This window comes from Sus scrofa, chromosome 7 (assembly GCF_054392235.1).
Source record: "Sus scrofa isolate SSC_HxYL_T2T_F1_AM1 chromosome 7, Sscrofa_HxYL_maternal_Yorkshire_Landrace_v2.0, whole genome shotgun sequence".
Lineage (NCBI taxonomy): Eukaryota > Metazoa > Chordata > Mammalia > Artiodactyla > Suidae > Sus > Sus scrofa.
In genome coordinates this window covers 63048042-63075404 of record NC_139389.1, presented here as the reverse complement: position 1 = coordinate 63075404, position 27363 = coordinate 63048042, and the positions used below count along the sequence as shown (strand labels likewise).

Below are 27363 nucleotides of genomic sequence, written 5' to 3'. Positions count from 1 at the left end.
CACAAAGAGTGTGTATGTCACTGGTCTGGCCCATCGCCCTTGTTTCACGAGAGAGGAGTGCCAAGTCTGACAGGAAGGAGGCTTGTCCCCAGGTCCCAGGTCACGTGGGAAGTACTGAAGACCACCCAGGCCAGGCTCTTTCCACCTGCCCCCTATGCGGCCCCCTGAGAGGTGGGCGCTTACCTCCTGGAAGTCGTGGCTGCCCAGGGAACTCAGTCGCACCAGGGGCCATGGTCACCTGCACGACGAGGTCCTCGCTGGTGAAGGCCGTTGGGGCCCCCAGGCCTGGTGTGGACTCCTCGGGAAAAGCCCAGGGTCTGGTGGCCTCACCGGTCCTGTTCTCGGCCTCAGGGAAGGCAGTGGCCCCTGTGCCAGGGGCAAATGTAAAGGGCTCCTCAGGCTCGGGGGCAGTGGGGGAGAATTCGAAGACGGGTTTCACCGTGAGGATCACGGTGCCTCGGGCTTCACCCTCGGTGATGTTTCGGGGCAGGGGCAGCTCCACGTCAGGCCAGGTCACTGTCTGGATGGTGATGTCCTCTTCACCACCCACCCCGAAGAAGTTCTCGGGGATGTCCACAAAGTCTTCACCTGGGGCAGGAGGCAGAGACAGGCATTAGCGCTCATCCCGGGGCTGGCTTAGGGCAGACGGACATCAGATCACCTCCTCCCCTGCTACGGGAGGAGAGCAACGACTGTGTGCCTGGCACCTGGTCAGGCCCATTTCAGAGGTCCTCAACGATTTGACGCTTCAGTAGAGGGCTGCCCAGGGTTTCCAGACTGCAAAAGAACGCAGTCACCACAGCACGAGCAATTGATCAATCAGCTCACTGCTTGTAAAACCATCCTGCTCCAACATCCCTTCCTGATCAACGCCAGCTGCCTCCTTAACTATTTTCTGAGCACCTTGGGAACCATCTGATGTTGGAACTAGCCAACGGGACAGTGTAAATCAGGTTCACAAAGAAAGCGACAAATCTTTCCAAAGATGCAGGAGCTGGATGAAAGTGCCCTGAGAGGACGGCCCGCCTCGGTCATGAACAAATGAGGGTCTGGCAGAAGTGAGCCACTTAGTAATTAATAAAGAGAGCAAGCACAGGGTTGCTACGACTTCAATCAGGGTGTTTGGGAATAGTGAAATGTTAAGAGAAGCTTTGCGGGGGAATCCTAATAATTTTTGCAAAAACAACCCTTTTTGTGTAATATCAGGATGTGGCAGTTAAACATGAAATGAACTATGTCACCGTGCTAGCACCAATTTTGTCATAAGACTCATGCAACTCCATGTTATTCACAGTTCTTTCCCTCCAAGAATTAGCACTGAATTGCAATTATAAAATAGACTGTGCAAAATATAAGATAAAAATGTTATGGATGGAACTAGAGATTCTCATACTAAGTGAAATAAAGTCAGAAAGAGAAAGACACATATATATATGATATCACTTGTATCTGGAATCTAATTTTTGGCACAAATGAACCTATCTACAGAATAGACTCATGGACTTGGAGAACAGACCTATGGTTGCCAAGGGGGAGGGGGAGGGAGTGGGAGGGACTGGGAATTTGGGGTTACAAACTATTACATTTGGGTGGATAAGCAATGAGGTCCTGCTGTATAGCACAGGGAACTTCCACTTGTGATGGAAGATTTTATGAGAAAAAGAATGTATATGTATATATATGACTGGGTCACTTTGCTATATAGCAGCAATTGACAGAACATTGTACACCAACTATAATGAAGAAATTAAAAAAAGTTTTAGACTAAACTTTCAAAATAAAGTCATGGTCAGAACGAATTTCCCACTCTTTTTAGTAACGTCTTGGCTCTCCTTTCAAAGCACATTAATTTAAAAGGGCAGCTCACAGCACCCTCCCATGGGGCATAGTTTCATGTCAGGATCTGCCATCTGGGACCACCATCCTTCCCCTTAGACATAAGAGGAAAGTGAAGCTCCAGGCCTTGCCTTTGCCATGGCCACACAGTAGCAAGGGGCAGAGATGTGGTTCGAACTTCAGAAAACAGACTCTAAACTGCATGCGTTCCCCCTGCTCTGGGCTGATGATAAGGCTGGTTATGCTGCAGCCTTCCGTGATTCTACCTCAGCTCTTCTGGGAACCAGTGAACTTTGGAGGTTATTGTGACATGGGGTTCAGGTATCCAGTGGCCTCTTGGAGGGGGTCCAAATGAACCCTCCTATTCCAGGATCTCTCCCTCAGGGCCCCAGTTTTGGTGGTGCGATCCCCCTTCTGGCATCCAGCCCAACCCCACCTGTGTAGCAGATGGCGTCGTAGCGGGATGAAGGATCTGGGTAGCCCGTCTGGTTGGCGTGCAGGTAGACGGTCCTCACGCCCAGGAGGTTGCCCCCGCAGTTGGGCCGGGCCTTGGAGATGGGGTAGCGCACGCTGCGGTCAGCCAGCCAGCCGGCGCTGCACATGTCCATGCCGCCCTGCCAGGCCAGGTAGAGCTGGCCCGTGGTGGCCAGCCGGGCGCCCAGCCGCCGGCACTCGTTGGCTGCCTCCTGGAAGGTGAACTTCTCCGGGGATGTTGCGTAAAAGACCTCACCTGTGAAAGACACCGTCGCCAGGGTGAGGACCACCCTCCCTCCCCTGCGGCTTGGACCCCACGTCCCCAGGGAGATCCATGCAGCTCCTTGGCTTTGGCCTCTAACGTTTCAAAGCCTGGGTCCCAGATGTCTCTATCTCAGGTCCTGCCCTCTACTTCCAGGGTGACATCGGTTTCCTGAAAAAGCGAGAACAACAAAGAGGCCACCAAAACGGCAAAGAGATGAGGCAAGTGTGGGAAATGTGAGGCCCAGGACCAAATTCCTGCTGCAAAGCATCTTCACTGGCACTTTGTGGTGGAACTTCCAGCCACCGGGGCCTCTTTCCCATCAGTCAAGCACTGCCCACTTGAGCAGTCCTTAAAAAAAATCCAAATTCTGATGGGAAAAACAGGCAGTAGCCTTTGACTCTCAAGACTGTGGTTCCCAAACTGGGGTCTCTAGTGTCCATAAAAGCAAAAGGACTGTGGGGCTTTTTTTTTTTTTTTTTTTTTTTAATGGCCGCACTCGTGGCATATGGGAGTTCCTGGGCTAGGGGTTGAATGGAGCTGTAGCTGTCGGTCTATGCCACAGCCAGGGCAATGCCAGATCTGAGCCGCGTCTGTGACCTACACCACAGCTCATGCCAACGTCGGATCCTTAACCCACTGAGCGAGGCCGGGGATCGAACCCGCATCCTCATGGATCCTAGTCAGGTTCTTAACCCCCTGAGCCACAATGGGAACTCCCAGCCCTTTTGACTGTTCCTGAAAACCTAACAAGGGCGTGTGGGTAGGGACCAGGTGCTAGGCTTCTGGGGGTAGTCCTGGTGGTCCCTGCTCAGGAGCAGCTCTGGTTGGCCATCATAAGCGTCTTTGATTAGCCCAAGTGGGGACACAAATATTTGTTACTTAATAAAGTGACTTGGGCCCTGGAGTGAGACTAAGGGGAGGGACCATGGTGGTGAGAGAGCTGGGGATGGTCCTGCCCCACAGTGAGCCAGGCTGTGGGCTCCTTTTTGGTCTGGGGGCAGCTGTGAGCTGGGGGTGGCGGTGAGGTGACAGAGGCTGGAATGTCCAAAGGGGTGAGTGAGAGCAGATGGGGGGAGGGGTGGCATTCATTTGCCTGGGTAACTTGTGCAGCTCTGTGACCAAAATTAGTGCCCTTTACAAATTAGTGCAGAGAGAGACAGCTGCAGGTTCCTACCTGCTGCCCCCAGTGCTCTCCAGAACCAGCCCTGTGGGTGGCCTGGATAGGTAGGGGGCTGGCAGCAGGGAAGCAGAGAGACGGTGGCTGGGAGGCCAGCTCTCCTGGGGACTACACTTCTGACGGGCCCACCACGGAGTGGACTGGGGCAGGGGTCCTTTGTGGGGGGTGCTGAGGCTGGGCTGGGCTGTGATGGTGCAATGGCACTGGAGGATGGTGATGGATGGGTTAGGCAGCAGGGGTCCTGGCTGGGAGGGGCTGTCCCAGGTGAGAGGCCAGTGACAAGTATTCTCGGGCCCCGTGGTGGCTGGATTTGCAGGTACACTGAGGCCTTCTCTAAAGCAGAGAGCCAGGGAGCCAGACCCTCCTCCCTCCCCCTCCCCCACCCAGGCTGGGCACCCCGAAGTGGGCTGAAGGGTGTGGTGCCCTGGGTTAGTGCCCCGCCACAGCGGAGGCCCGCATGATCCCTGAGAGGACTAAGGGGATGGGCAGGGGGCTCGAGGAAGGGGAGCAGGCAGCCTCACCCTCCATCTCCTCGGCGAAGCAGTACACGTCGTAGGTCTCATTGGTGTCACGGATGCCGTAGGTTCTCACGCCAGGAAATTCATCCTTGTCCCCGTAGCAACCTTCCCTTGGAGTGTGGATGGGGTACCTGCCAGGAATCCAAAGTAGGGGCGTCACACTCCGGGGACAGAGGGGGCCGGTGACCTGTGCCCTTGTATCATCCTCGTCCCTTGCAAGAGGAAGCAGAGACTTACTGATGTATTTGCCAAGATCTGTCCTAGCTTGGTGGGCTGCTTGTGTTCATGGTTTTCCCCCCAGCTTTACTGAGATACATGTTTTCACCACTTTGGTGATGAAAAGGCAGCCCCTGGTCTGAATATTTATTGGTGCCAAACATGTTCTGTCACCAGCTTTTTGCAAACCTTTCCTGCAAAAGGCCAGAGAGTAAATATTTTGGGTCTTGCAGGCCCTAGGATCTCCACTGTGACCATTCAAACTTGCCATTGTTGTGCCAAGCCACCATGGACAATAAAGAAAAGACCAAATGTGGCTATGTTCCCATAAAACTTTATTTACAGAGACACGGGGTAGATTGAACTTGACCCATGGGGCATAGCTTGCTGACCCCTGCTCGGTATCGTTTGAGTCTCACACCAACCTAATGAGGCAGGTGCTATAACAACTCTATTTTAACTTGGAGGAAACGAGGCCCCAGAGACATTAAACAATGCATTCATGGTCACACAGCTTCCAAGGGTCAGAGCTGGGGTTTGAGCCCAGCTCTCTCTTGCTTTCTTTCTCTTTTCTTTCTTTCTTTCTTTCTTTTTTTTTTTTCTCTTGCTTTTTAGGGCCGCACCCTGGGCATATGGAGGTTCCCAGGCTAGGGACTGAATTGGAGCTATAGCCGCTGGCCTACACCACAGCCACAGCAATGCCAGATGTGAGCTGCCTCTGTGACCTACACCACAGCTCACGGCAATGCCGGATCCTTAACCCACTGAGCGAGGCCAGGGATCAAACCTGTGTCCTCATGGATGCTAGTCGGGTTCATTAACCACTGAGCCACAACGGGAACTCCTCATCTTGCATTTAAAAAAAAAAAAAAAAGTTAATGGGTTTTGTGTCCTAAGATCTTTTGCCTATTCCAAGATTACAAAGATATGTCCCTTGCTCTTTCCGTGGCTTCCAGCTTTTGCATTCAGAGCTCTGGTCCACCCCAAATGAATTGTCTGCTCTTGCTTTTACAGACTCGCTCACACAGTTGTGGTCCCTTGAAGACAGGGCTCTGACTCTTTTGCTGGGCAACGCATCCCTCAGCAGCATTGTTCAGGGAGAAACGTGCCACGAAGCTTAATTGATGGATGTCTTGCCTTACTAAAAACAAGCAGCATGTAAACCGGTTTACCAAAACATATAGGGAGTTCCCACTGTGGCGCATGGAAAACAAACCCGACCAGTGTCCATGAGGAAATGGGTTCCATCCCGGGCCTCGCTCAGTGGGTCGGGGATCTGGCATTGCCGTGAGCTGTGGTATAGGTCGAGGATGTGGCTCAGATCCTGTGTTGCTGTGGCTGTGGTATAGGCCAGCAGCTGCAGCTCGGATTCAAGCCCTAGCCTGGGAACTTCCATATGCCTCGGGTGCAGCCCTAAAAAGAAAAAAAGAAAAAAACAAAAAAACCAACCAACCAATCAACCAAAAAAACCTCTAAAAACCAAAAATGTATAAACGCCAAAGTTGACAAAAGAGGTAAGTGAAATGGTGGCAAAGGGAAAAGTGAGTAGGAAGCAGAAAGACATGTCATCTGTGCGGAGAAAATGGTCACATGGGGGGGATGTTGCTAGTGGTCACTCCCCTGACCACAGGATGGAAGACCAAGGATTTGGGACAGGTCATCGGGTGCCTGACCTAGAACCGGCCAAGGCACTGCTGCAGCCCCAGCCTAGGCTGGCCAAGGTGTTGTGCCAGCACTGGCTCAGGGCTGGTCCCTGTTCCAGCCCATCCCCCACCCTCCTTGGCTGTGGCCGCGGGGCTCACCTGACAGTCTGGTCGGCCAGCCAGCCGGCGTCACACTGGTGGAAGCCGTCCTCATAGGCGGCCTGCAGCTGCTCTGGTGTGGCGATGATGGCGCTATTCTGCAGGCAGGCCCTCTGTGCCCTGTCGAAGTCCAGGGTGTAGCGTGTAGAGATGGCTCTGTAATGGAACACGATGCCTGCAAGAGACAGGAAGGTGAGAGAGCAGGTCAGCCACAGCCTCCCATCATTGAGGCCCTCGCAGGATCATGGCCAGAGTCAAGGGGACCTTAAAGACAGCCAGGTGGACCTCTCGCTGATGAGTGGATCCCTGCTCCACATTTGCATGTGGTCCTTCTGCCTTTGCTGGAACATCTCCAGGAACAGGAGATGCTCCTCCCAAGGCACTTTCTTGGGATACCTGTGATAATTCTGATCATCGGAAAGTTCCCTCACTTGAACTAAAATATGCTTCCTTATAATGTTTTCTTGTCCTTCCAGGACCCCATATTTGCTTTGCAGAAAGAGGCATTTACTGTTCCCTGTACCCTCAGCCCAGGGCCTTTCTAGTGGGAATCCTGTTTAGGACACAGGCAGGGAATGAAACGTCTCTGGTGGAGCCTTTCAACAGGAAAAATTTGGGCTCTCTGAGGTTCTGAAACCAACCAAGGACACAATCCTTGGTCCCTCAAGGGTAAGGTAACCAGGGAGTTCTCATCCCTTTCTTTGGCTTCTGGAAGTGGAGGTGGGCAGAGGGACAAGCCACCTGCATGGAGAGTCAGGAGATGGCTCAGGCTCACTTCCAAGGAAATGTCAGGCAAGTCGCTCCACCTCAGTTTGCTTGTCTGTAAAATGGGGAGGGTCACAAGGCCCATCTCATCCCAGGAGTGCCTCAAGTACAGACTGTCATGTGGCTGTGGCTGGGGAGTATTCAGTTCCCTCAAAGTCCAGAGAAAGTGACATTACCAGTTCCGCGTTACAGAGGAAGCAACTGAAGTTAAGTCACTTGACTGAGATGCAAACCACTGGGGGGGTTGGGGAGGAGCTGGAACGTGGAAGCCAGCCAGTGGGGATGCCGTTCTGGTTCTTTCCACAGGTGAAGCAGGGTCCCTGTGGGAGGTGCTCACCTTTGACCACGACCTCCAGGGTGGCCTCGCTGTCCTCGATGCCGTGCATCACCTCGCAGCGATAGATCCCAGAGTCATTGGAGCGCAGGTTCTGGATTTCCAGGGTGGCGTCGCTGGGGATGGCCGGGTAGTTGGGCAGCGTGACCCTGTCCTGGTAGGCACTGTTGACACGCACCTGCCCTTCCGTGGCCACCAGGAGCACCACCTCCTTCTCCTTGGAAACGCGGCTCCACTTGATTCTCGGGGCGAGGGGGGCGGTGGAGGGGGCGGTGGTCACGGGGTGCATGGGGTCGATGAAGTAGCAGGGGATGGTGAGGGAGCCCCCCAGGAGGACCCGCAGCGGGGACGGTTGGGGGATGCTGACACTCAGCGAGTTGTCAGGCTCTGTGAGGGAGAGACGTGTGGGAGACAGGCCTGTTAGTGCCCAGACAGGCCCACCCAGCCTCCCTGTCAGTCCTTCTGAAAGTGACGAGGCCCCATGAGCATGTTTGTGTCCATGCTGAGGGAAGCTCCTGTGCTACATGGAATTCCCTCTCCAGAGCAGTTTCCTTAAGATCCCTGGTCTCTTGGCCTCAAGACAGGAACTGCGGAGGCAGAAGGGGATGCAGAGGAGGGCAGGTGGACCTTCAGAGGTGGGACCACCTCTCTGTTTCTCAAACTAGGACTGAAAAGTCAGCCAAGGGCTGAAAAGTCATAGGATCAAGAGGATCTGTCTTTCTGGAAGGATGGCAAAAAACTATTTGGGGTTATCAAAAATTACTATGGGGAAGAAAAAAAAATACACACACCTTTTAAAGCTCAGATACAAAAATGTCAAAGGTGGGAGTTCCCACTGTGGCTCAACAGAAATGAACCAGACTGGTATCATCCATAAGGATATGGGTGGGATCCTTGGCCTGGCTCAGTGGGGTAAGGATCTGGTGTTGCCATGAGCTGCAGTGTAAGTCACAGACACGGCTTGGATCCTGCGTTGCTGTGGCTGTGGGGTAGGCCAGCAGCTGCAGCTCGGATTCAAGTCCTAGCCTGGGAACTTCCATATGCTGCAGGTGTGGCCCTAAAAAAAAAAAAAAAAAAAAAAAAAAGCTGTCAAAGCTGTGTCCCACTCAAGAAGGTCTGTTTCTGGCTCTATCCAGATCTTGCAGAAGGACAAGTCATTCTCTTCTGCTGGTGGGGGAATCAGGAATCTGGCTGGAGAAGCATCCGAGAAGATCAGACATTTAAATCAGCAAAGAGTCAGTCCGTCGGGGGGTGGGGTTGGGATATGATTAGATTCCAGGAAAAATCATGCAGACTATTGATAGGGAAGCTGGAGAATGTTTGCCAACCCTATCAGAAGGCAAAAACCTTCCTGGAATGGGAAAGAAAGAGCCTTTGAAAAAAAGAGCCACATTCATGGAGAGTTATACACTTATTGAAGCTTTTTTTCTTTTCTTTTTTTTCCCAGGAGAGGTTGCTGGCTGAAAATAAAAATGTTTCAGATATTTGTGGGTGGTAGATACACAGCATGGCAGAGAAGGGGGGACCAGCAATGCTGGGGGTCCAGTCCTAACCTTTAGATGTGCTGGGCTGGCACCACCAGGCCCTTTCACAGAGATCTCCCTCTGATGGTCAGTCCTAGCACACACACAGCGTGGTTTTAGGGGCGGCGGTTCTCCAGAGACAGCTGACAGTGACAGCAGTGCCCGGTTCTGCCGTTTTTAAAGCTTTCAACCAACTCTCGTGAATGGACTGGCCTGTGGGCAACGAGCTCCCGGGAACAGCCCAGAGCAAGGGTACAAATGGAGACCCAAAGACCTTATGTCTAAATATTTAAAAGTTATAAACCAAGCCAACGGCGTGTTAAATAAAATATGTTCTATCTTCTTGTTTGACAATGATACCTTTCAAAATGAAAAGCCTGATTCAAATGTAGAATTCTTGGATTCCCGAGCGTTTTGCATGGGGATGTGGTGGCCAAGTCGGACCAGAGGGAATCAGGGCCCCTTTTCTTCCCATCGTGGCTCTGCTCTGTGAGGTGTCTGTGTTTATCCCAGGCCTCTCATCCCAGCCCTGTCCGCGCTCAAACAGCCGCCACTTTACCACACCCTCAGCCTAAGGGCAGCCCACCCCAGAGACGTGGTCCTTCCAAGAGAGGATGGACCCAGAGGAGAGACCCATGCAACCCTGGGAGTCACTTGAGTCCAACTGGACAGAGAATTCTGGACGTTCTGGGTACTCAGAGGGAGCACAGATCTGCGTGAACACCTCTCACTGGCCCTATGGATTCCTCATCCTTTCGGGAGCATGGAGCGGCAGGAGGATCAGAAGGGACTCCTCCCAAGGGATGGCAAACCAGAGCACACCAGGACCAGCAGTGCCAGGTTTGGTCCCCGGGCCCCAGAGTCCAGTCCTCGGTGCCTGCTGGGTAAAGGACACACGTCAGGGAATGTCCTTACCAGAAACTTCTACTGAGATGGCTGCAGCGATGACCCTCAGAGTCACAAACACCAAGAGTAAAGTGGTCATAGTTCACCTGGGAGAGAAGAGGCAGACGTGTTATTTGGAGGTTCAGAGACGGTGAGGTTGAGGTCACAGGTCACATAACAAGTGTGATCAACTCCATGCTCCCCTGGATCTGAAATCAGATCAAACTGAGAAAGAGACAAGAAGATATTGAGAGATATCTTCCTCAAGAAGCCCCTCCTCAGAGTTCCCATTGTGGCTCAGCGGTAATGAACCCGACTAGTATCCATGAGAATGTGGATTCTATTCTGGCATTGCTCAGTGGGTTAAGGATCTGGTGTTGCCGTGAACTGTGGTGTAGGTCAAAGATGGGTCTTGGATCCTGCATTGCTGTGGCTGTGGTGTAGGCTGCAGCTGCCCCTCTGATTTGAATCCTAGCCTGGGAACTTCCATATGCTTTTTAGGTGTGGCCCTAAAAAGCAAAAAAAAAAAAAAAAAAAAAAAGAAGCCCTTCCTCACAAAACCTTCATGGATTTCTCAGTCTAGTGATAGGTGTCAAGCTGGAAACCTCTTCCTACATTTTCCAGGGAACCCCTCACCTGACCAGCAAAGACTCATCCTTAGGGATATCTGCAATGGTTTGATTTTGTGTGTCAACTTGATTGGGCCAAGGTGTGCTCAAATATGTGGTCAAATGTTATTCTGGGTGTGTCGGTGAGGGTGTCTGGGACGAGATTAACACTGAAATTGGGAGACTGAACATAGAAGATTGCTCTGCTGAGGTGGGTGGGCCTCACCCAATAGGTTGAAGGCCAGAGTATTACAAAAAGGCTAAACTTCTCAAATAAGAGATAATTCAGGAGGTCCCATTGTGAAGCAGCAGAAACCAACCCGACTAGTATCCATGAGGATAGGGGTTCAGATCCCTGGCCTCACTCAGTGGGTTAAGAATTGGGCGTTGCCGTGAGCTGTGGTGTAGACTGACTGCTGTAGCTCCCATTTGATCTCTAGCCTGGTAACTTCCATATGCTGTGGGTGTGGCCCTAATAAGAAAACAAGCAAAAAAAAAAAAAAAAAAAAAAAAAAGAAGAAAGAAAGAAAAAAGAGAGATGATTCTTCTGTCTGATGACCTTCAAACTGCCTTTAGACTTGAACTGAAGGATTGGTTCTTCTGGGTCTCAAGCCTTCAGACTCAGGCTGGAACCATATCCTGCCTCTCCTGGGTCTCTAGCTTACAACCACGTGAGCCGGTTCCTTATACTAAATTTCTTTTCGCATGTACATGCACATTCAATGCTTCTATTACTCTGGAGAACCCTGACTAATGTAATAGTCCGCCCAGCTCGGAAAAGTGACACAAGTTCCCCAAGCTCCCTGATAAAATCTGGACCTGCCACCAACTCCAAATGTAGGAATTTTGTGTGTGTTAGAATGGAGAATGCTGTGAGGTTTGCCAAACAATTTAGGGGCCTGACTTAAGTCCAGGGAGCTGTGAGATAGACAAATAATGTGGGACAGAAACAAGAGCCCAGGACCTCTGCAGCCCTCATGCTGGCCTGAACATTAACTTCATGTGAATTAGAGAAAGAAGTTTTCCTTATTGGCGTCTGCTCGAAAAGTGCTAGGCTAAGTATACTAATCTGTTGAGGTCCCATCGTGGCGCAGTGGAAACAAATCTGACTAGGAACCATGAGATTGTGGGTTCGATCCCTGGCCTCGCTCAGTGGGTTAAAGAGCCGGTGTTGCCGTGAGCTGTGGCGTAGGTTGCAGGCGCGGCTCGGATCTGGCATTTCTGTGGCTGTGGTGTAGGGTGGCAGCTGTAGCTCCGATTTGACCCCTAGTCTGAGAACCTCCATATGCCATGGGTGCGGCCCTGGAAAAGACAAAAAGCCAAAAAAAAAAAAAAAATACATAGGTATACTTATCTGTGACAATGACAGGTAAAGGACATCACCTACACAATTGGGACCCTTACTCCAAGTGGGCTAGTGTACGTAGACTCCAAAAAAGAAGAACCCATTGGAATTTATAGGAGATAAACCGGAGCGGAGGTTCTTGGCCTTGGCTGCACATTGAAGTTACCTAGGCTTCAGCCTGGATTCCAGGTGCTTTAACAGCTCCCGAGATGGTTCTAATGTGCAGCCAGGACAGGATCCCACTGGCTCGAGGGTGTGCAGGTCACCCTGCAGACACCTGTGACTTGTGCCCCATGACACATGCCTGAGGATGTTTACTGAGTTGCTGTGTTGATAGACCTGCACTGGAGCCTTTCTTGGCCTCCTCCCAGCCTGTGAGCCTTTAGTCTTGGTTTAAGAACTGTTTGCACCACAGATGAGCCGAAGGGTGGAGTTAGGAAGCCTGCGACTAAAGACAAGAAGAGAGCTTGGAGAAGTTCCTGCTATGACTCCGTGGGAATGAATCTGACTAGCATCCATGAGGATGCAGGTTCGATCCCTGGCCTCACTCAGTGGGTTAAGGATCTGGTGTTGCCGTGAGCTGTGGTGTAGGTCACAGACAGGGCTTGGATCCCAACTTGTTCTGGCTGTGGTGTAGGCTGGCAGCTGCAGCTCTGATTTGACCCCTAACCTGGGAACCTCCATATGCCAAGGGTGTGGCCCTAAAAAGACAAAAACAAAAAACAAAAACCACAAAAAAAAAAACCAGAACAAAACCCAACAAAAAACCCCAACCCGACCGACCTGACCTTGACTCTGTCAGTGTCGGGCAGCCCAGCAGGCGTCGCTGTTGGCTCAGTGACCATCAGCTGGGGCTGGATGGCACAGAGGCTGAGGGGGGCTCCCTCAGTTCCCAAGAATGTGTGTGGGTGGGAGGGGCAGGGTCCACAACCCTGAGGACACTTGGGGTGACCCCAGTTTGTTCTCTGAGTGATCTTTGCACAGCTAAGCTCCATTCCCTCCACTTCTGGACGGAATAAAGGGCTGCCTGGGTGGGCCCTGCTGGGGCCCAGATATGGACGTGGAGGCTCAGGACACACAGGAAGCCTGGAAAATCCCAAAGACCTAAGAAGCAGCCCTTTGCTTTTCCTGAGACGCTGCTTTCCAAAAAAATAAAGTAAATAAAACCACCTCTGGAGCGCCAGCTGCTGGCGTGTGAGGAGCCTCTGAGCTGTGGCTCTTTTTCAGGCCCAGTGTGACCAGAAAATGGTCCCCTGGAGGCTAAAGGGTCAAGGGTCCCCTCCACTGCGGGGAGGGGGCTGGACTCACGGGCGGCTCCCTTCCCAGAGCCTCAGGGAAACTGTGTCCAGACACAAGGCTGGCCTGTTCTTCTCCCCTCAGAACACCCTTCATGGGGAAGGTTTGTGTGTGTTTTTGGAGTTGTGTTTCTCGTCTCCCTCTCCGAACAAGCTGGACATTGTCCGGGATGCGGTGGTTCAGTGCGGGCCTCGCCAGGAATGACAAGGGTAGGGAGTGGGCAGGGGGCGGAGTGTGGGCAAACTCATTTTCTTTCTTTTTTTTTTCAAAGACAAACTTTGGGATAGAAATATCGCCATAAATATGCTCCTGTGTTTGTGTGTGTTTTCTCAGCTGTAAAGAAAATAGGGAGAAATTCCATTCTGTCTGGGTTCCAAGTGTCTCCTGGACTCACTGCACTCACTCTGCCAGCCCTGTCAACAGGGAGGCCTCTCTCTGTGGGGAGGAGTGAGGTGGTGGCAAGGGGACTGGGTGGCTGGGGCTCTGGGAGGGGCAAGGGGGTGTCTGAAACGAAGGGAAGAGCCTTTGGGGGAGCAGGCAGTGGGTGCTGGGAGAAGGTCGGGGTTGGGGAGTGGAGCTTCTGTGGGATCCGTGTGTGTCGGGAGCTGGGGTCCCCATCAAGGAACTGGCTCTTACAGCACCAATGAACCTTTCCACAGAAAAGAAAATCATGGACTTGGAGAATAGACTTGTGGTTGCCAAGGGGGAGGGGGAGGGAGTGGGAGGGCCTGGGAGCTTGGGGTTAACAGATACAAACTATTGCTCTTGGAATGAATGGATTTACAATGAGATCCTGCTGTGTAGCACTGAGAACTATGTCTAGATACTTACTTTGCAGCACGACAATGGGAGAGAAAATTATGTATACGTGTATGTGTAACTGGGTCCCCATGCTGCACAGTGGGAAACAAAAATAATTAAAAAAAATCATTAGGAGGCTTGATGGGGGAAAGGGAACTTGCTGGTGCTTTGAGCCTGAGCTGAGGCTGTGTATGTGTGTGTGAGAGAGAGAGCACGAGGGAGGGAAGACATTCATGGTTAAAGACAGTGAAACCTTCCACCTCCTTATCAGCTAGACTCTGTCCCATCGTTGCCAGCTCTGCTGGGACCTTGACTTTTATTCCATCAGATTATGAGCTTGAACGGGCTGCTCACAGGCTCGCCCTGAATTCCTGCTCCAGACCTGGGTCCAGGTTCTGGCTCAGCCTCCTCCTGCTTTAATAACCCAGCATGCACTTCCATGGCTGTTCCAGAGACGGAGTGAGAGAGAGAATGTGCCAGGCAGGCCCCCTCCTTCCGGAAGGTGGGGGCTGTGTCTCTGGCTTGGTACCCAGCCCAGGGGCTGGCACTCGGGGGGGATCCATCAGTGCCACTCTCTTCCTACCCGCCCTGGTGAGCCTCTCAGAACCTGGGGACCCGAAGAGTGTTGAATGGTTATATGGAGGCTTCTTGCCCTGGGATGAGGGTTGGACAACATGATTTCCATAAAGGATAACACCGTCTTTGTGTTTTATTTTTCTTTTTGCTTTTTAGGGCTGCACCTGTGGCATATGGAGGTTCCCAGGCTAGGGGTTGAATCAGAGCGGCAGCTGCTGGCCTACAGCACAGCCACAGCAATGCAGGATCCAAGCCTCGCCCATGACCTATGCCACAGCTCACGGCAATGCTGGATCCTTATCAAACCTGCATCCTCATGGATCCTTGCTGGGTTTGTTTCTGCTGTGCCACAAGGCGAACTGCCTTTTCTTTCTGCTTTGAGGGGGCTTACCAGCACGCTACTGGAGTTTCTAATACTAAATAAAGAAAAAGACCAGGGGAAGGGTAATGGGCACTGTTTCTAAGGAAGTCTTACTCTTCATTCATTGTGCTGTCCTGCATGAGTTCGGACGCTGACGCTGAAACCAACACCAGTTTGCCAGCCTGCGGGCAGGATGGGTCATCTCCATGTTCCAGTCCCAGGCCCAGCCCGACAGCCACGTTGGTGTGGACTCAGCACACATGGCTGGGTATGTGAACGTGTCTGCTCCTCTTCCCTGACCCTGCAGGGCTCCTGTATCCTCCACGAAGCCTCATCAGGCCCTGAGCCTCCGTTCTGCTCTCCCAGCTAGGGCTGCTTCTACAGCCACTTTGGCACTTAATTTTTCTCATATTGTTTTACACACATAATGAGGCTTGGCCTCATCATGCAGATTGTGACCTTAAGGTTAAAGTCAGGCCTTCAGTTAAAAAAAAAAAAAATCCTCCTACGTTAATTTACAGAGTTTGGGTGTGGTGGAGGGAACACCAAAAAAATGGCATTTGACACCTACTTGTTAAATGAATGGGTGGACGGTGGAATTTAGCTGACCAGTAAGATTTGCCAATACCCAAGTGACTCTGTGTTGTGACTTAGGTCCTGGGGAGAGATTCGAAGGGAGCAAGGTCAGCCATTCCCCCAACCACCAGCATGTCACTTAATTGCAGGCTCGAGCAGTCAGTGCATAAGCGGTGGCATATTCACTTGAGATGGGTGTTTTAAACTCTTCGTACTGTTCTGTGATAATCGGCAGGAAAAAAGAGTCTGAAAGAGAATGGATGTGTGGACCTGTATAGCTGAATCGCTTTGTTGTACAGCAGAAATCATCACAACCCTGTAAACCAACCATACTTCACTAAAACTGACCCCCGCCCCCCAAAAAAAACCCAGCGTTGGGAAAGGGGCAAGGATCCTACCCCAAGGACATTTTTGGCCAGAGTGACCCCAACTGCAGCTGCTGATTTTCTTTTTTTTTTTCTTTTTCTTTTTTTTTAATATTTTTAAAAATTTTCCCACTGTACAGCAAGGGGGTCAGGTTATCCTTACATGTATACATTACAATTAGCTAATTTTCTATATATTATAAACAGACCCAGTGGGAGGGTGTGCAAAGGGGGAGCCAAGAAACTGATTCCAGGGGAACTCTCGTAAGCCCTCGGTTTTCCCACATGCAAATTGGAATCAGAATGCAGGCTTCACCCCAGGAACACCGTGAAGGTTTTTTTTCATAGATGCTAATACTCTTTCCGTATTTCCTCCTCTTCCTCCTCTCTCCCTTTTCCTTATTCTCTCTCCATCTATGTCTTTTTCCATATAGCTGATTTCCTAATTCCTATTTTATTACTTGCTCTGTCACCAGTGAAGCATATTAAATCCTGCAACTGTCTTCCTGCTTTCAGGAGAATTAAGGGGGATCACTGAAAAAGGCTGCTGGCAGTGGGGTGGGGTGCTGGAGAGGGACCTTTCAAGCCCACGGTTTTGTCTAGGATTGGCCTTGAGCAGTGCTGTGCTAAGACAGAGGGGCATAGTGAAGTGGGGAGGAATGGTTTTCCTCTGAGTTGCTTATAGTCTAGGGAATGGAGATAAACCTATACCCAGAGATAGCAGATATGAGTGACTGGGTGCTGGATCCTAACCTTGACCCTCTGCCTAGAATGACCACGTGACCCCAAGCCTCAGGTTTTCCATCTCTGATGTGGGGCAGGGTGGGAGAATTGGCCCTGGAGACCTCTGGGATTTTATTTTATTTTATGTATTTATTTGTCTTTTTGCTATTTCTTGGGCCACTCCTGCGGCATATGGAGGTTCCCAGGCTAGGGGTCAAATCGGAGCTGCAGCCGCCGGCCTACGCCAGAGCCACAGCAACGCGGGATCCGAGCCGTGTCTGCAACCTACACCACAGCTCACGGCAACGCCGGATCGTTAACCCACTGAGCAAGGGCAGGGACCAAACCCGCAACCTCATGGTTCCTAGTCGGATTCGTTAACCACTGAGCCACGACAGGAACTTCTCTCTGGGATTTTAAATGCCAGCTCCACATAGTGTAGAAGAGAGACTCATTTGATTCAGCGTCAGGGTGAGTCACATCTCACTCATCACAGCCTCCCCATATTAGGGACCAGCTCATCTCTCGCTTGTTCTGCTCCTGCACCAGGTCAGCTTTTTTCTCTAAGGAGGTTCAAGCCCACTTGGAAAGATGTCCTCCGTGCCCTTGATGTGCTGGGCAAGAAGCGATGGAGGGATGCAAAGAGGGGAGCTGTGAGGTTGTGAGTGTCCTGCCTGAGTCTCAGAGGAGTCAGGAGAGGCTGTAAGGAGAAGAGCAAAGCTCAGGTGGAGGAATTGGGAGGAAAACAAGGAAATCAAGAAATGACTCAGGTCCAGAAGGTGTCACACCTCCCGTCTCGGCACCCTCTGCTAATGCGGCCGTGGGCTTGTCTCCTCAGCTTGGGTCTGGCCCTGCCCTGTTCCTTCTCTCCTTTTGCTCACACAGGTTGTTCCTTCCAGAAGATTCTACATCTGTAGAACAACTCTACATCTGACCTAATCATAGCCTTCTCTAAACGCAGTGCAAATGGTACCTCCCGGGAACTTGCAGATACCCTGACCTGAAACCATCTCCTTTCTGCTCATGTGCTTTGTCATTCCTTGCTCTTGCTGCCAACGAACTAATGAACACATTTTAGCTTGTGACTTCTCTCCCATCACTGTTTTAAACCACCGCCCTCAGGAAACAGTGCACATCTGACATCCAGAATCAGCTTACACAGTGGTTTCATGGACAATCTAAAGGCTACCTATATACAGGCCTCCTATGTTCCAGGAATTCTGCTCTGATCACAATGGTACATAATGCCATGCTTCAAACCACCTTTCAGCGATGGGTACTGTTAGCCTCACTTCGCAGATGAGACGACCCCTCAGCTGAAGAAACTTGCCCCAAATCACACAAACAGTAAGGATTGAGTCTGGCTTGGAACCCAGGTCTTAGGGCTCTAAATTCTACGTTTTTTTTCCCCTCAACATTTCCAGTCCCTCCATAGTCATTAATTTTACTCATTCACTCCATTCTCCAGTCAACATACATATTTCAAGTAAGGGGAAGATGGCGGATGTTCTCACTGAATTTCAGATCCAAGGGCGTTAGGGGTTGGTAGAGGGTAAAACGAATCCCTAATTCATAAAAGAGGGAAATCCAACATCTCCTCCAGCTCTGCCCAGGACTACATAGCACCTAGAATATGGGCAGCGCTGGGGTGGGAGGATCTTGACAGTGATTAACACAGCGTCCCGTCTGGAGGAGATGAATTCCCAAATGAGAGTCCTGATGCATTCTTGGAGCCCCCACCAGCAGGGAGGAACCTGGTCAGATCTCTGAGTCCTGGCTTTCCCTGTGCCCCAGAAGCCCAACAGGGGACGGGCCCTGCAGCCCCACACAGCAGCTCTGCTCCAAAGTCCTTCAGGAAATTTGCCAGAGGGCTCAAACAAAGATGGCACTACTACACAAATCCACTTCTGCTCCGCAGGGCTTCAGGCAGTCTTTGCTAACTTCCTTTCAGGGGTTTTCAGAACTTTTTTTTCTTTTTGAGGGCCACACCCATGGCATATGGAAAGTCCCAGGCTAGGGGGTGAATCAGAGCTGCATCTGCCAGCCTATACCACAGCCACAGCAACATGGGATCCAAACCACGTCTGGGACTTACACCAATGCTCATGGCAATGCCGCATCCCTAACCCACTGAGTGAGGCCGGGGATTGAACCCACATGGTATTAATTGGGTTTGTTACTGCTGAGCTACGATAGGAACTCCCAAGTTTTTAAACAGAGCTCCAATCAAGTCATTTCTGAATGAATGAACCAAGTCTTGGCCAGTATCTGCAAAGGCACGAACATCACTAGCTCATGAGTAATTGGTCTCCTATCAGCCAGCTCACCAGAAAAGTCAGTAGAGTGCTCCCTTGGGCTGGGTCTTCTGGACCTTTCTGATGTCCCACCCTGCCATGTGAGGACCCTTGCCATCAGCAGCTGGAAGAGCTGGCCAACTCCCTGCAGGGAGAGGTGAGTCAAGGGAAGGAAGCCGCTTCTGAAGTGCAGCCCAGTGAGCCATCTCTGCCAATGACACTCTGTGGCCAAACTCAATGTCCCTACCAGGGGCCAGGAGGATGCTGGTCCCAAGCAAAAACAGCGCTGGCCTTTGTCTGCTGAAGGCCTGTGTGGGCTTTAAGGGCCCTGCCTGCGGAGGTAGATGATGGGCATCATGGGAAACTGGAAGGAGAAGACCCTGGTTCAGGGCATGGAGCACGGAAAATACTTTTGAAAACATCATTGCTCCTCTCTAGGGTCTTTCCATCTTGATTCCTTCTGATAAAAGTCCTTCTAGTAAAAAAGGCCCTGGATCTATTATGACAGAGATAGGCTGTTTTTCATCTTCTCTCTGGGGTCCACTTTGAACCCGGGATCTATGCAATTTCTGGAGATGGCCTCTTGGTTTCCTGGGAGACCATATGGTATAGGAGAGGGTGGGTACTTAAATTACAACCATTCATCCCTTGGACCCATCACTTGCTATCGGGGTGAACTTAGGGAAATGTCTTGGCAGCTCTGGCTGGAATATCCATGAACGAGGCCTCTTGAAATTGCTGACTTCCAGTTAGGAGGAGGGGCAGAGGAAGCTGATTCCCACAACAGATTGCTCTGAACTTGTCATTTCCTCTAAATCATTGAACAGAAGTCCTTATGTCCCCTGGGTAGTATGATCCTATGGTGGGGGAATGGCAGGAGGAATTGGGGGGAAGGAAGCTTGTATCACACTGGAATCTTTTTTTTTTTTTTTTTTTTTTTTGTCTTTCTAGAGCCGTACCTGTGGCATATGGAAGTTGCCAGGCTAGGGGTCTAATTGGTGCTGCGTCTGCGAACTACACCACAGCTCACAGCAACACTGGATCCTCAACCCACTGAGCGGGGCCAGAGATTGAACCAGCAACCTCATGATTCCTAGTCAGATTCATTTCCGCTGAGCCACGAAGGGAACTCCCCACACTGGAATCTTGAATGAGCCAGGGATGTTGAGCTCAGGTCAGAAGGAATGGCTAAAGCAAAAGGAACCTCAGCCCGTATTTCGGGGCAAAACAGGACGAATTCTTGGAGTAAAATCCAGCCCCTTTCAGCTTATGAAGGTGCTACATGATACACCACATCATGCCTCTATTCCCAACCACATTCTAGCTGTTTTCTGAATATTAAAAACTTGTTTCCTCCTAACAGTTTCTGTACCTGCTCGTCCTCCTTCCTGGTACACATTTCTGGATCTTTCCCTAGCTGATCACTTTTCATCATTCCAGCCTCAGTTCGAAGGTTCCTTCCCCGACCACTCTGTTCCCTCACCCCACCCAGCGCCTTCCTATCATGTCGCCCTATTATTGTTTGTTTATGTCATTATCATTGTTAGAAATCGTTGCTTTTTTCTGTTTGATTGTTTATTGTCTCCCCTACTAGAATATACATTCCATGAGGGGAGGGAATATTGCCTGCTTTGCTCACCACTATACTTCAGTTGCCTGGAACAGTGCCTGCCACATAGTAGGTGCTCACCAAATATCTGTTGAATGAACAAATGAATGGTGCTTCAAGAATGGGCTCTGTCCCTGCTGGATTAAGTTCGAGAATGGAAGGAGTGATAAGCTTAAGACTGGTCATAGCAGTCGAAAGTCAACTGATTTCAAAGCATTCTTGATTCCTCAGCTCCAGAACAGGCTAGAAACTCTATGAGGGAGGGTGACTCTGAGTGTGGCTTGCAGGAGCAGACACATGATCCCTGAAAAGACCTATTCACCTTCGTTTCCTGTGAGGAGAGGATCAGGGCTGGGCAGGATGGGCCTGGGGGCCATCAAGCAGGCAGTGGCAGGGGTGTGACTCAGGAGACAGCATCCAGAGAGAAAACAGAACTCAGAGCCATGTCTGCAAGCCTGAAGAAGGCTGCATTGCCAAGGGGCTGGGAGTGAGCCAAGTCCAGGAGCTGGGAAGGAAGACTGGCCATGATGCTGCTTCCTGGGGTAGGGTGGCTGCAGGCAAACCCAGCTCCGAAGTAAGTGACTGGCCCAGGGTGGGCACCCGAGGGAAGAATTCAGTTCAACGCTACGAACTTCCCCATTATCCCCACATATTTCCACCATCCACTGCAAATTCCCAGTAAAGCCAGTTTAAAGTGGAGAGGTTCACAGCAGGATTAGTGGTTCCTGATTCACTCGTCCACAGACATTGAGCTTCGCCCTGTTCTCTTTGTGGAAAAAAACCCGGTACTGGGGACCTGCCCCTTCCTGGTCTCAGTCTTCTGTTCCAGCCCGGCACTTGGAGGTTTTCTCTGCATTAATTTCAGACGTTGTGTAAATATCAGACCTGGGATGTTGGAAAGGAGGACCTTTCAGCCCAAACTTTCCATCGGGCACAAGCACCTTTCCTGGGGCAGGAATCTTGGGCCAAGAACTGAGTTCCCTCAATTTGGCGCTGACCACCAACCTGGCAGGACAGAGAGCTCCTTCCTGCAGGAATTTGGGAAGGGGCTGTGGGGCCCAGCATGACTCCTTGGTGGCCTCCCTGGGTGGGAATTGAGCCCAGGTTTCAAAAATGATCATCAGTAAATGTTTCGGGAAGTGGAGGGTCCTGGCCAGAAAGGGCCATCAGGCATTTGGAGCTACAGCCGAATTCCTGGGCCAGGTCCCTGGGATGCAGCTGAAAAGAAACAATGGGCATCTAGCCTGACCCCTTAAACTTGGGGGCAGATCATCAGGCTCTTGGAGTTTAGTCCTGGGGTCTAGTCAGGAGTAAGAAAGAAGATGGGCCATTTGGAATCAAACCCCATTCTTTTTTTTTTTTTTTTTTTTTTTGGTCTTTTTAGGGCCACACCCATGGCATATGGAGGTTCCCAGCCTAGGGGTCTAATCGGAGCTGCAGCTGCCGGCCTACACCACAGCCACAGCAACGCAGGATCCCTAACCCACTGAGCAAGGCCAGGGATCGAACCTGCAACCCCATGGTTCCTAGTCGGATTCGTTAACCACTGAGCCAGGACGGGAACTCCAAACCTCATTCTTTTGACTCTAGTTTGCACACTCTGATTCTAGGACTGGAAAGACTTCATAGAGAACGTCCACTTAGCTCCTTTTGGTTTGTGCTTCTCTTTGAGAGCCAAGGGGAGATGCAGACCTGGCTCCCAGAAGGTAATGTCTAAGCCCTTATTTGCCTGGGAGCCTTGGGCCATGCTGGATAGTCTACTGCTAACCGTGTGATCTACTGTGGGGTCTTGGGTCATGTGGTATCAACTTGACCTCTGGAGGGACTGGCGACTAAGACCAGCCATGTGGGTGGTCAGCCATGTCTACATCACCAACCCCCAGTGGAAACCCTGGATAGCCAGGCTCAGGTAAGCTTCTCTGGTTGGCAATACTCTGTGCCTGTTGTAACCCACTGCTGCTGGGAGAAGCAAGCATTGTCCATATACCTCTCTTGAGAGCACAACTGGACACGCATGCCTGATCTTTCTGGGGCCCTGCTCTGTGTGCCTCCTCCCTCTGCTGATTTTGAGCTGTATCCTTCTGCCATAATAAACTGCAACTGTGTGTATAGCAGCTTTGATGAGTTCCGTGAGTCCTAGTGAATTACCAGACCAGGAGGTGGTCTTGGAGATGTCCCGAAATGCCATCTCCAAGGACACTGGAGCTTGTCCTGCCGAGGGTGGCTCAGTTTGGGTTGAGTGGACAGTCCTTCGGTGACGCTGCTTTCCCTTCTTGGCGCATGTGCTCTGAAGAGCTGAGCATTCTTTTTTTGGCCCTCATGTGAAAGGAATAATTGCCTTTCATCTGGAAAAGTTCCGTGCACTTCTTGGCTCTCCTCCCTCCTTCGTTTCCTCTGTTGAACACCCACCATGTGGAAAACTTTGCAGCAGGTGCTCGGGGGGGATCCAAGGAAAGACCAGTGAGAATTTACCCCCCAGGCTCAACTGTGAGGGACAGGAGATGGGATGTGTGAAGAAATCCTACAATACAAGAGGGGAGCGTCATTCAATGAGAGGGCTCTGGGAGCCGAGAAGATGCAGACACCACTCCGGTTGTGGGAACCTGGGAGAGCGTGGAAGAAGATATGGCTTTTGAGCTGAGCCTTGCCAGATGGGGACACTATGGGCATAGAGAGGAGGGGAAAGGGCATTCTAGGAAGAAAGGATCGTCTGCACAAAGACATGAATAAAGGAGTAGCTTCAACTGATATAGAATCAAATCAAATTAAAAACAAAGCTGGGCTAGGTTCTGAAGAGCCTCCATTGGATTAGTGAGTTTGGCTTTATTCTGTAGGTGAGGAAGGGGCTCTCAGGGGTTAGGGAATGACCTGATCTCTAAAACAGGAGGAAACCACAGCCTCCACTCTATCTGCTGGCTGATTCCTGCTTTGAGACGTCTCCGTCCTGACCGAGTTCACCCTCTTCCATCATAGCAGGAACACGTGCTGCCTCCAGTGTTTGTCTGCTTCTGCAGGATGACTTTGCCCCCTGGGGGTGTACCCTGGGCTTGTCCATCCTTGGGTCTCCCTCATCGTAATTACTTCCTCTAAAAATGGCTGTGTATTGAAGATGGATCCCAGCCCAGCAGCAGTGTGGCCACACAAGTCACCTCCTAGGAGGACATTGTTACTAGTTCTATTTTAGAACGGAGGCTCAGGTGGCTAAAAAACTTACTGTAAATCCCACAGCCAGGGAGTGGCAGAGTCAGAATTCAAACCCAGATCAGATCAGTCTGACTCCAAAGCCAGTGCCTCTTCTTCTTCTTCTTCTTTTTTTTTTCTTTCCTCCCCTCAGGGCCGAACTAATGGCATATGGAAGTTCCCGGGCTAGGTGTAGAATTAGAGCTACAGCTGCTGGCCGATACCACAGCCACAGCAATGCAGGATCTGAGCTGCGTCTGTGACCTACACCACAGCTCATGGCAATGCTGGATCTTCAACCCACTAAGCGAGGCCAGGGATCGAACCTGTATCCTCATGGATTCCAGTTGGGTTCGTTAAGTGCTGAGCCACGAAGGGAACTTCCCCAAAGCCAATGCTCCTAACCACTTCCTTGCTTCCCATGCCCTTGTCAGGGATGGGGGTAGGTGCCAAGAATGGAGGTTTGTTCTCATCACCCAAAGGCCTTTGACAACCTGGGGTCTCAGCTTAAACACACAGGTTTGATGGGTAGACAGTTGTTGTGTGTCTCCTCCAGGGGAGAGGCTTTGCATAGACTGGGGTCAAAGTCAAGCTTTGATTCAAAGCACTGAGGCTCCTCAGGGGTTAGAATAAGACTGGAACCTCACGAGAGGCAGAGAGCTTGCTCTCTGAGCCCTTTAGAGACCTCTCTCACTCGTGACTTGTTCCAGAACAGTCGGTGCAGAGCTGCAAATGTTGCCACCCTTTTCCTGTTCCCTTCCTTTCCAGCTGTCTCTGGCATGTCCCCAGTTCTCTGCCGGGCTGTTCCTGGCTGTGTGACTGTGTCCTGCAAGGCTATCAGCATTATGGTGCCTAACAGCCTCCCGACAGGATGCCAGAGCAGCGAGCTTCACGAAAGCGCCTTCCAGGGAATTGTGCTGTGTGCTGCCTCCCAGCTCCTCCCAGACAGGGTTTCTTCAGTGATACCGTCCTCACAAGAAAGGTACCTTTCCTTTTCAAAAAAATGGATTTTTAAAAAAATGGTGGTAAAACACACATAACGGAAAACCTACCGTCTTAACTATTTTTAAGTTCCAGTATTTTACCGTTCAGCGGCATTAAGTGCCTGAATGTTGTTTGGTAACCATCACCACCATCCGTCTTTAGAACCTTGCTCATCTTGCCAAACTGAAACTCTGTACCCAGGACACCGTAACGCCCCTCCCCACCCCCAGTCCCTGGCAACTGCCTTTCCACTTTCTGTCTCTATGAACTGGACGACTGGAGGAAGCAAAGCTATATCCTATCTAGCAAAATTTCTAGAGATCTTTACGTGCTATTCCAATTGCACAAGTTCCCTTTTATTTATGTATTTATTTATGTATTTATGTATGTATTTATTTATTTATTTTTGGAATGTTTTGCATATGCCAGGAAGCCTTCATCGTACCCAGGACCCTCTTGGGTACCACACTGCCTCCTGCATCCCAGGGCGCCATCGCATGCTCCACAGAAGAGCTGCATCTGCCTGGGGTTGGGCTTTAAAGCTACATGCAGGATGGAAACCAGGCATGATCAAAGTTCCCCTTGAAAATCTCTTAGGAAGGTGTCCTGGTGGCACCCCCTCCATATTCTCTCTGAGTGAAATGAACACAATCATCTTTCTTCCACTACTGGGTGGGACTGTTGTTTCTTTATCTGAGATGGATCTGTTGGTTTGTTAGGAAGGCTGTGTTGTTTGAGAAACATACTGTTAAACATTAGATACATGCAGGGTGCCTCAAAATGCTCACATTGTGAGAAGAATGAGGGAACTGAGGCCAACTGGGGTGGCAGCAAATTCGAGGTTCTTGTCTCTGGTGCACTGGGGACAAGGCCATCAGCGGAGTGCCTGCAATTTCTCACTAAATGGTGCTCTCTCCCAGTGACTGCTGCTGCACTGGAGCTGAGTCTCAAACCCAGCAGAGGTTTGTGGGGGCAGCTGTGCCAATTTCCCTTGATGGAAAAATTCACCCAGAGCTGCAAGGAACTAGGGCTCTCTGCATCACCTGACTAGCAGACATCTCTCTCTCTCTCTCTCTCTCTCTCTCTCTCTCTCTCTCCCACCTAAGTTCTGGGCTGTCCTGAAGGTCAAGGAAAACGTTTCATTCCTTTTGTTTTCCCTACCGCGTCCAATAGCGAGCCTGGCATGTAGAATATTCTAATTACAGAAAACTGTTTACTGACTTGGAAGCATGTTCATCCTATATCATAAAGCACAAAAAGCAAGTTGAAAAATAATAGGTAGAATGCAATTCTATGCCATTTTTTCTATATATCTATTCGCAGAAAAAAAAAAAGACCAGAAATATACACAGAAATTTAACTCTGGTTACTTCTGGGTGGAGTGTTTATAGTACATTTTATTTTTCTTCCATTTTGCATGTTTGTATTTCTTCAACTTTCTATGCTGGTTTTTTTTAATTATTTTTTATTAATATAGAAGTTCCCAGGCTAGGGCTCAAATCAGAGCTGCAGCTGCCGGCCTACGCCATGGCCACAGCAACACTGGATCCTTAACCTACTGAGCAGGGCCAGGGATCAAACCCACGTCCTCATGGATCCTAGTCAGGTTTCTAAGCTGCTGAGCCACAACGACAACTCCCTTTATTATTTTTTTAAGGAAAAATGTTTCTAAAAATAAAATGAAATTGTATATCCTTAAAAAAACAGTCCACCTTCAAGGCAATCATAGCAGAAAATAAGCTCCAGTCCTGGCAGTCCATTAGGAGAACTGAAGTTTGTGTGTAAAAGCCAAAGGACTCTCCAGTGACCAAGGTGACAGCCAGTTGGGGTGGGGGGGTGGAGAGGAGTCTCTCAGTGGGAGGAGACAGAAAGTCCTCTATGTAAAGTCTTGGGAATCTGCTAGGAAACACAATTTTTTTTTTTTTTCTGTCACAGTGAGTGTTCAATAGACTCTGGGCCCAAGGGCTTTCCAATTCCTAGTTTTTTTTCCTGGAGGTGGCCCCAACTCTGAGCCAGGGAACCCCCACAGAGTTTACAGCCATGGTGTGCAGGAGTAAATAGTGCTTTGTACATACACCCTAAGAATGGGCCCCAGACCAGGTGACAAGCCCCTTTGCTTCTCTGCCTTATGCTAGATGTCAGGGTCTGATCTGAGAAATTCATCTTCTCTCTGGGCATAGTGTAAGGACGAGCCAGGAAATCATGAATATGATAATCAGAGAGTCATGAGTTCAAGTTCTGGCTCTACCACTAACCAGCTTTGCCCTACCTTTATGATCTATAAATGAGGGAAAATAAGACCCACTTTCCAGAGCTTGCTGCTGGCTCAGCATGAAGTCTACGCTTGGGGAGCTTGACTCAGGTCCTAGGAGGGCATTTTTTTTTTTTTTTTTGGTCTTTTGTCTTTTTAGAGCTGCACCCGAGGCATATGGATGTTCCCAGGCTAGGGGTTGAATCGGAGCTATAGCTGCTGGCCTATGTCACAGCCACAGCAATGCGGGATCCAAGCCGTGTCTGCAACCTACAACATAGCTCACAGCAACATCGGATCCTTAACCCACTGAGCAAGGCCAGGGATCGAACCTGCAACCTCATGGTTCCTAGTCGGATTTGTTAACCACTGAGCCACGATGGGAAGTCCGACATTTATATCCTTTGTACTCAACTTGCCCAGTCTCTAGTTCACATAAAGGCACTGACCTATTGGAGGATACGTCATTTATTGAATCTGCCTTTCCTGATAGAACTTCCTTTACATCTTACAAATGAAGTACAGAAAATATAATAGCAAGCCCATAAGGCTGCTATAGGTTGAATTGTGTCCCCTCCCACCCCCAAGAAAAGATACGT

The 27363-nt window shown here is 50.4% G+C and overlaps 1 protein-coding gene across 3 annotated transcripts in view; it reads right to left on the bottom strand.

Annotated features, from left to right (window-relative positions):
* ACAN (aggrecan) overlaps window positions 1–27363 on the bottom strand; it is a 69734-nt gene that overhangs the window by 30080 nt on the left and 12291 nt on the right. For 2 of the 3 annotated variants that reach the window (XM_021098299.2, XM_021098297.2), the window contains exons 2-7: window positions 9826–9902; window positions 7391–7774; window positions 6289–6463; window positions 4274–4401; window positions 2273–2566; window positions 184–588 (exon numbers count right to left, since the gene is read on the bottom strand). In XM_021098299.2, the coding sequence (XP_020953958.1) occupies window positions 184–588; window positions 2273–2566; window positions 4274–4401; window positions 6289–6463; window positions 7391–7774; window positions 9826–9895 (1456 nt within the window). In that variant the 5' untranslated portion in view covers window positions 9896–9902. Of the gene's footprint in view, window positions 1–183; window positions 589–2272; window positions 2567–4273; window positions 4402–6288; window positions 6464–7390; window positions 7775–9825; window positions 9903–27363 lie in introns of those variants that run through there. The other variant, NM_001164652.1, reaches the window with a different exon arrangement.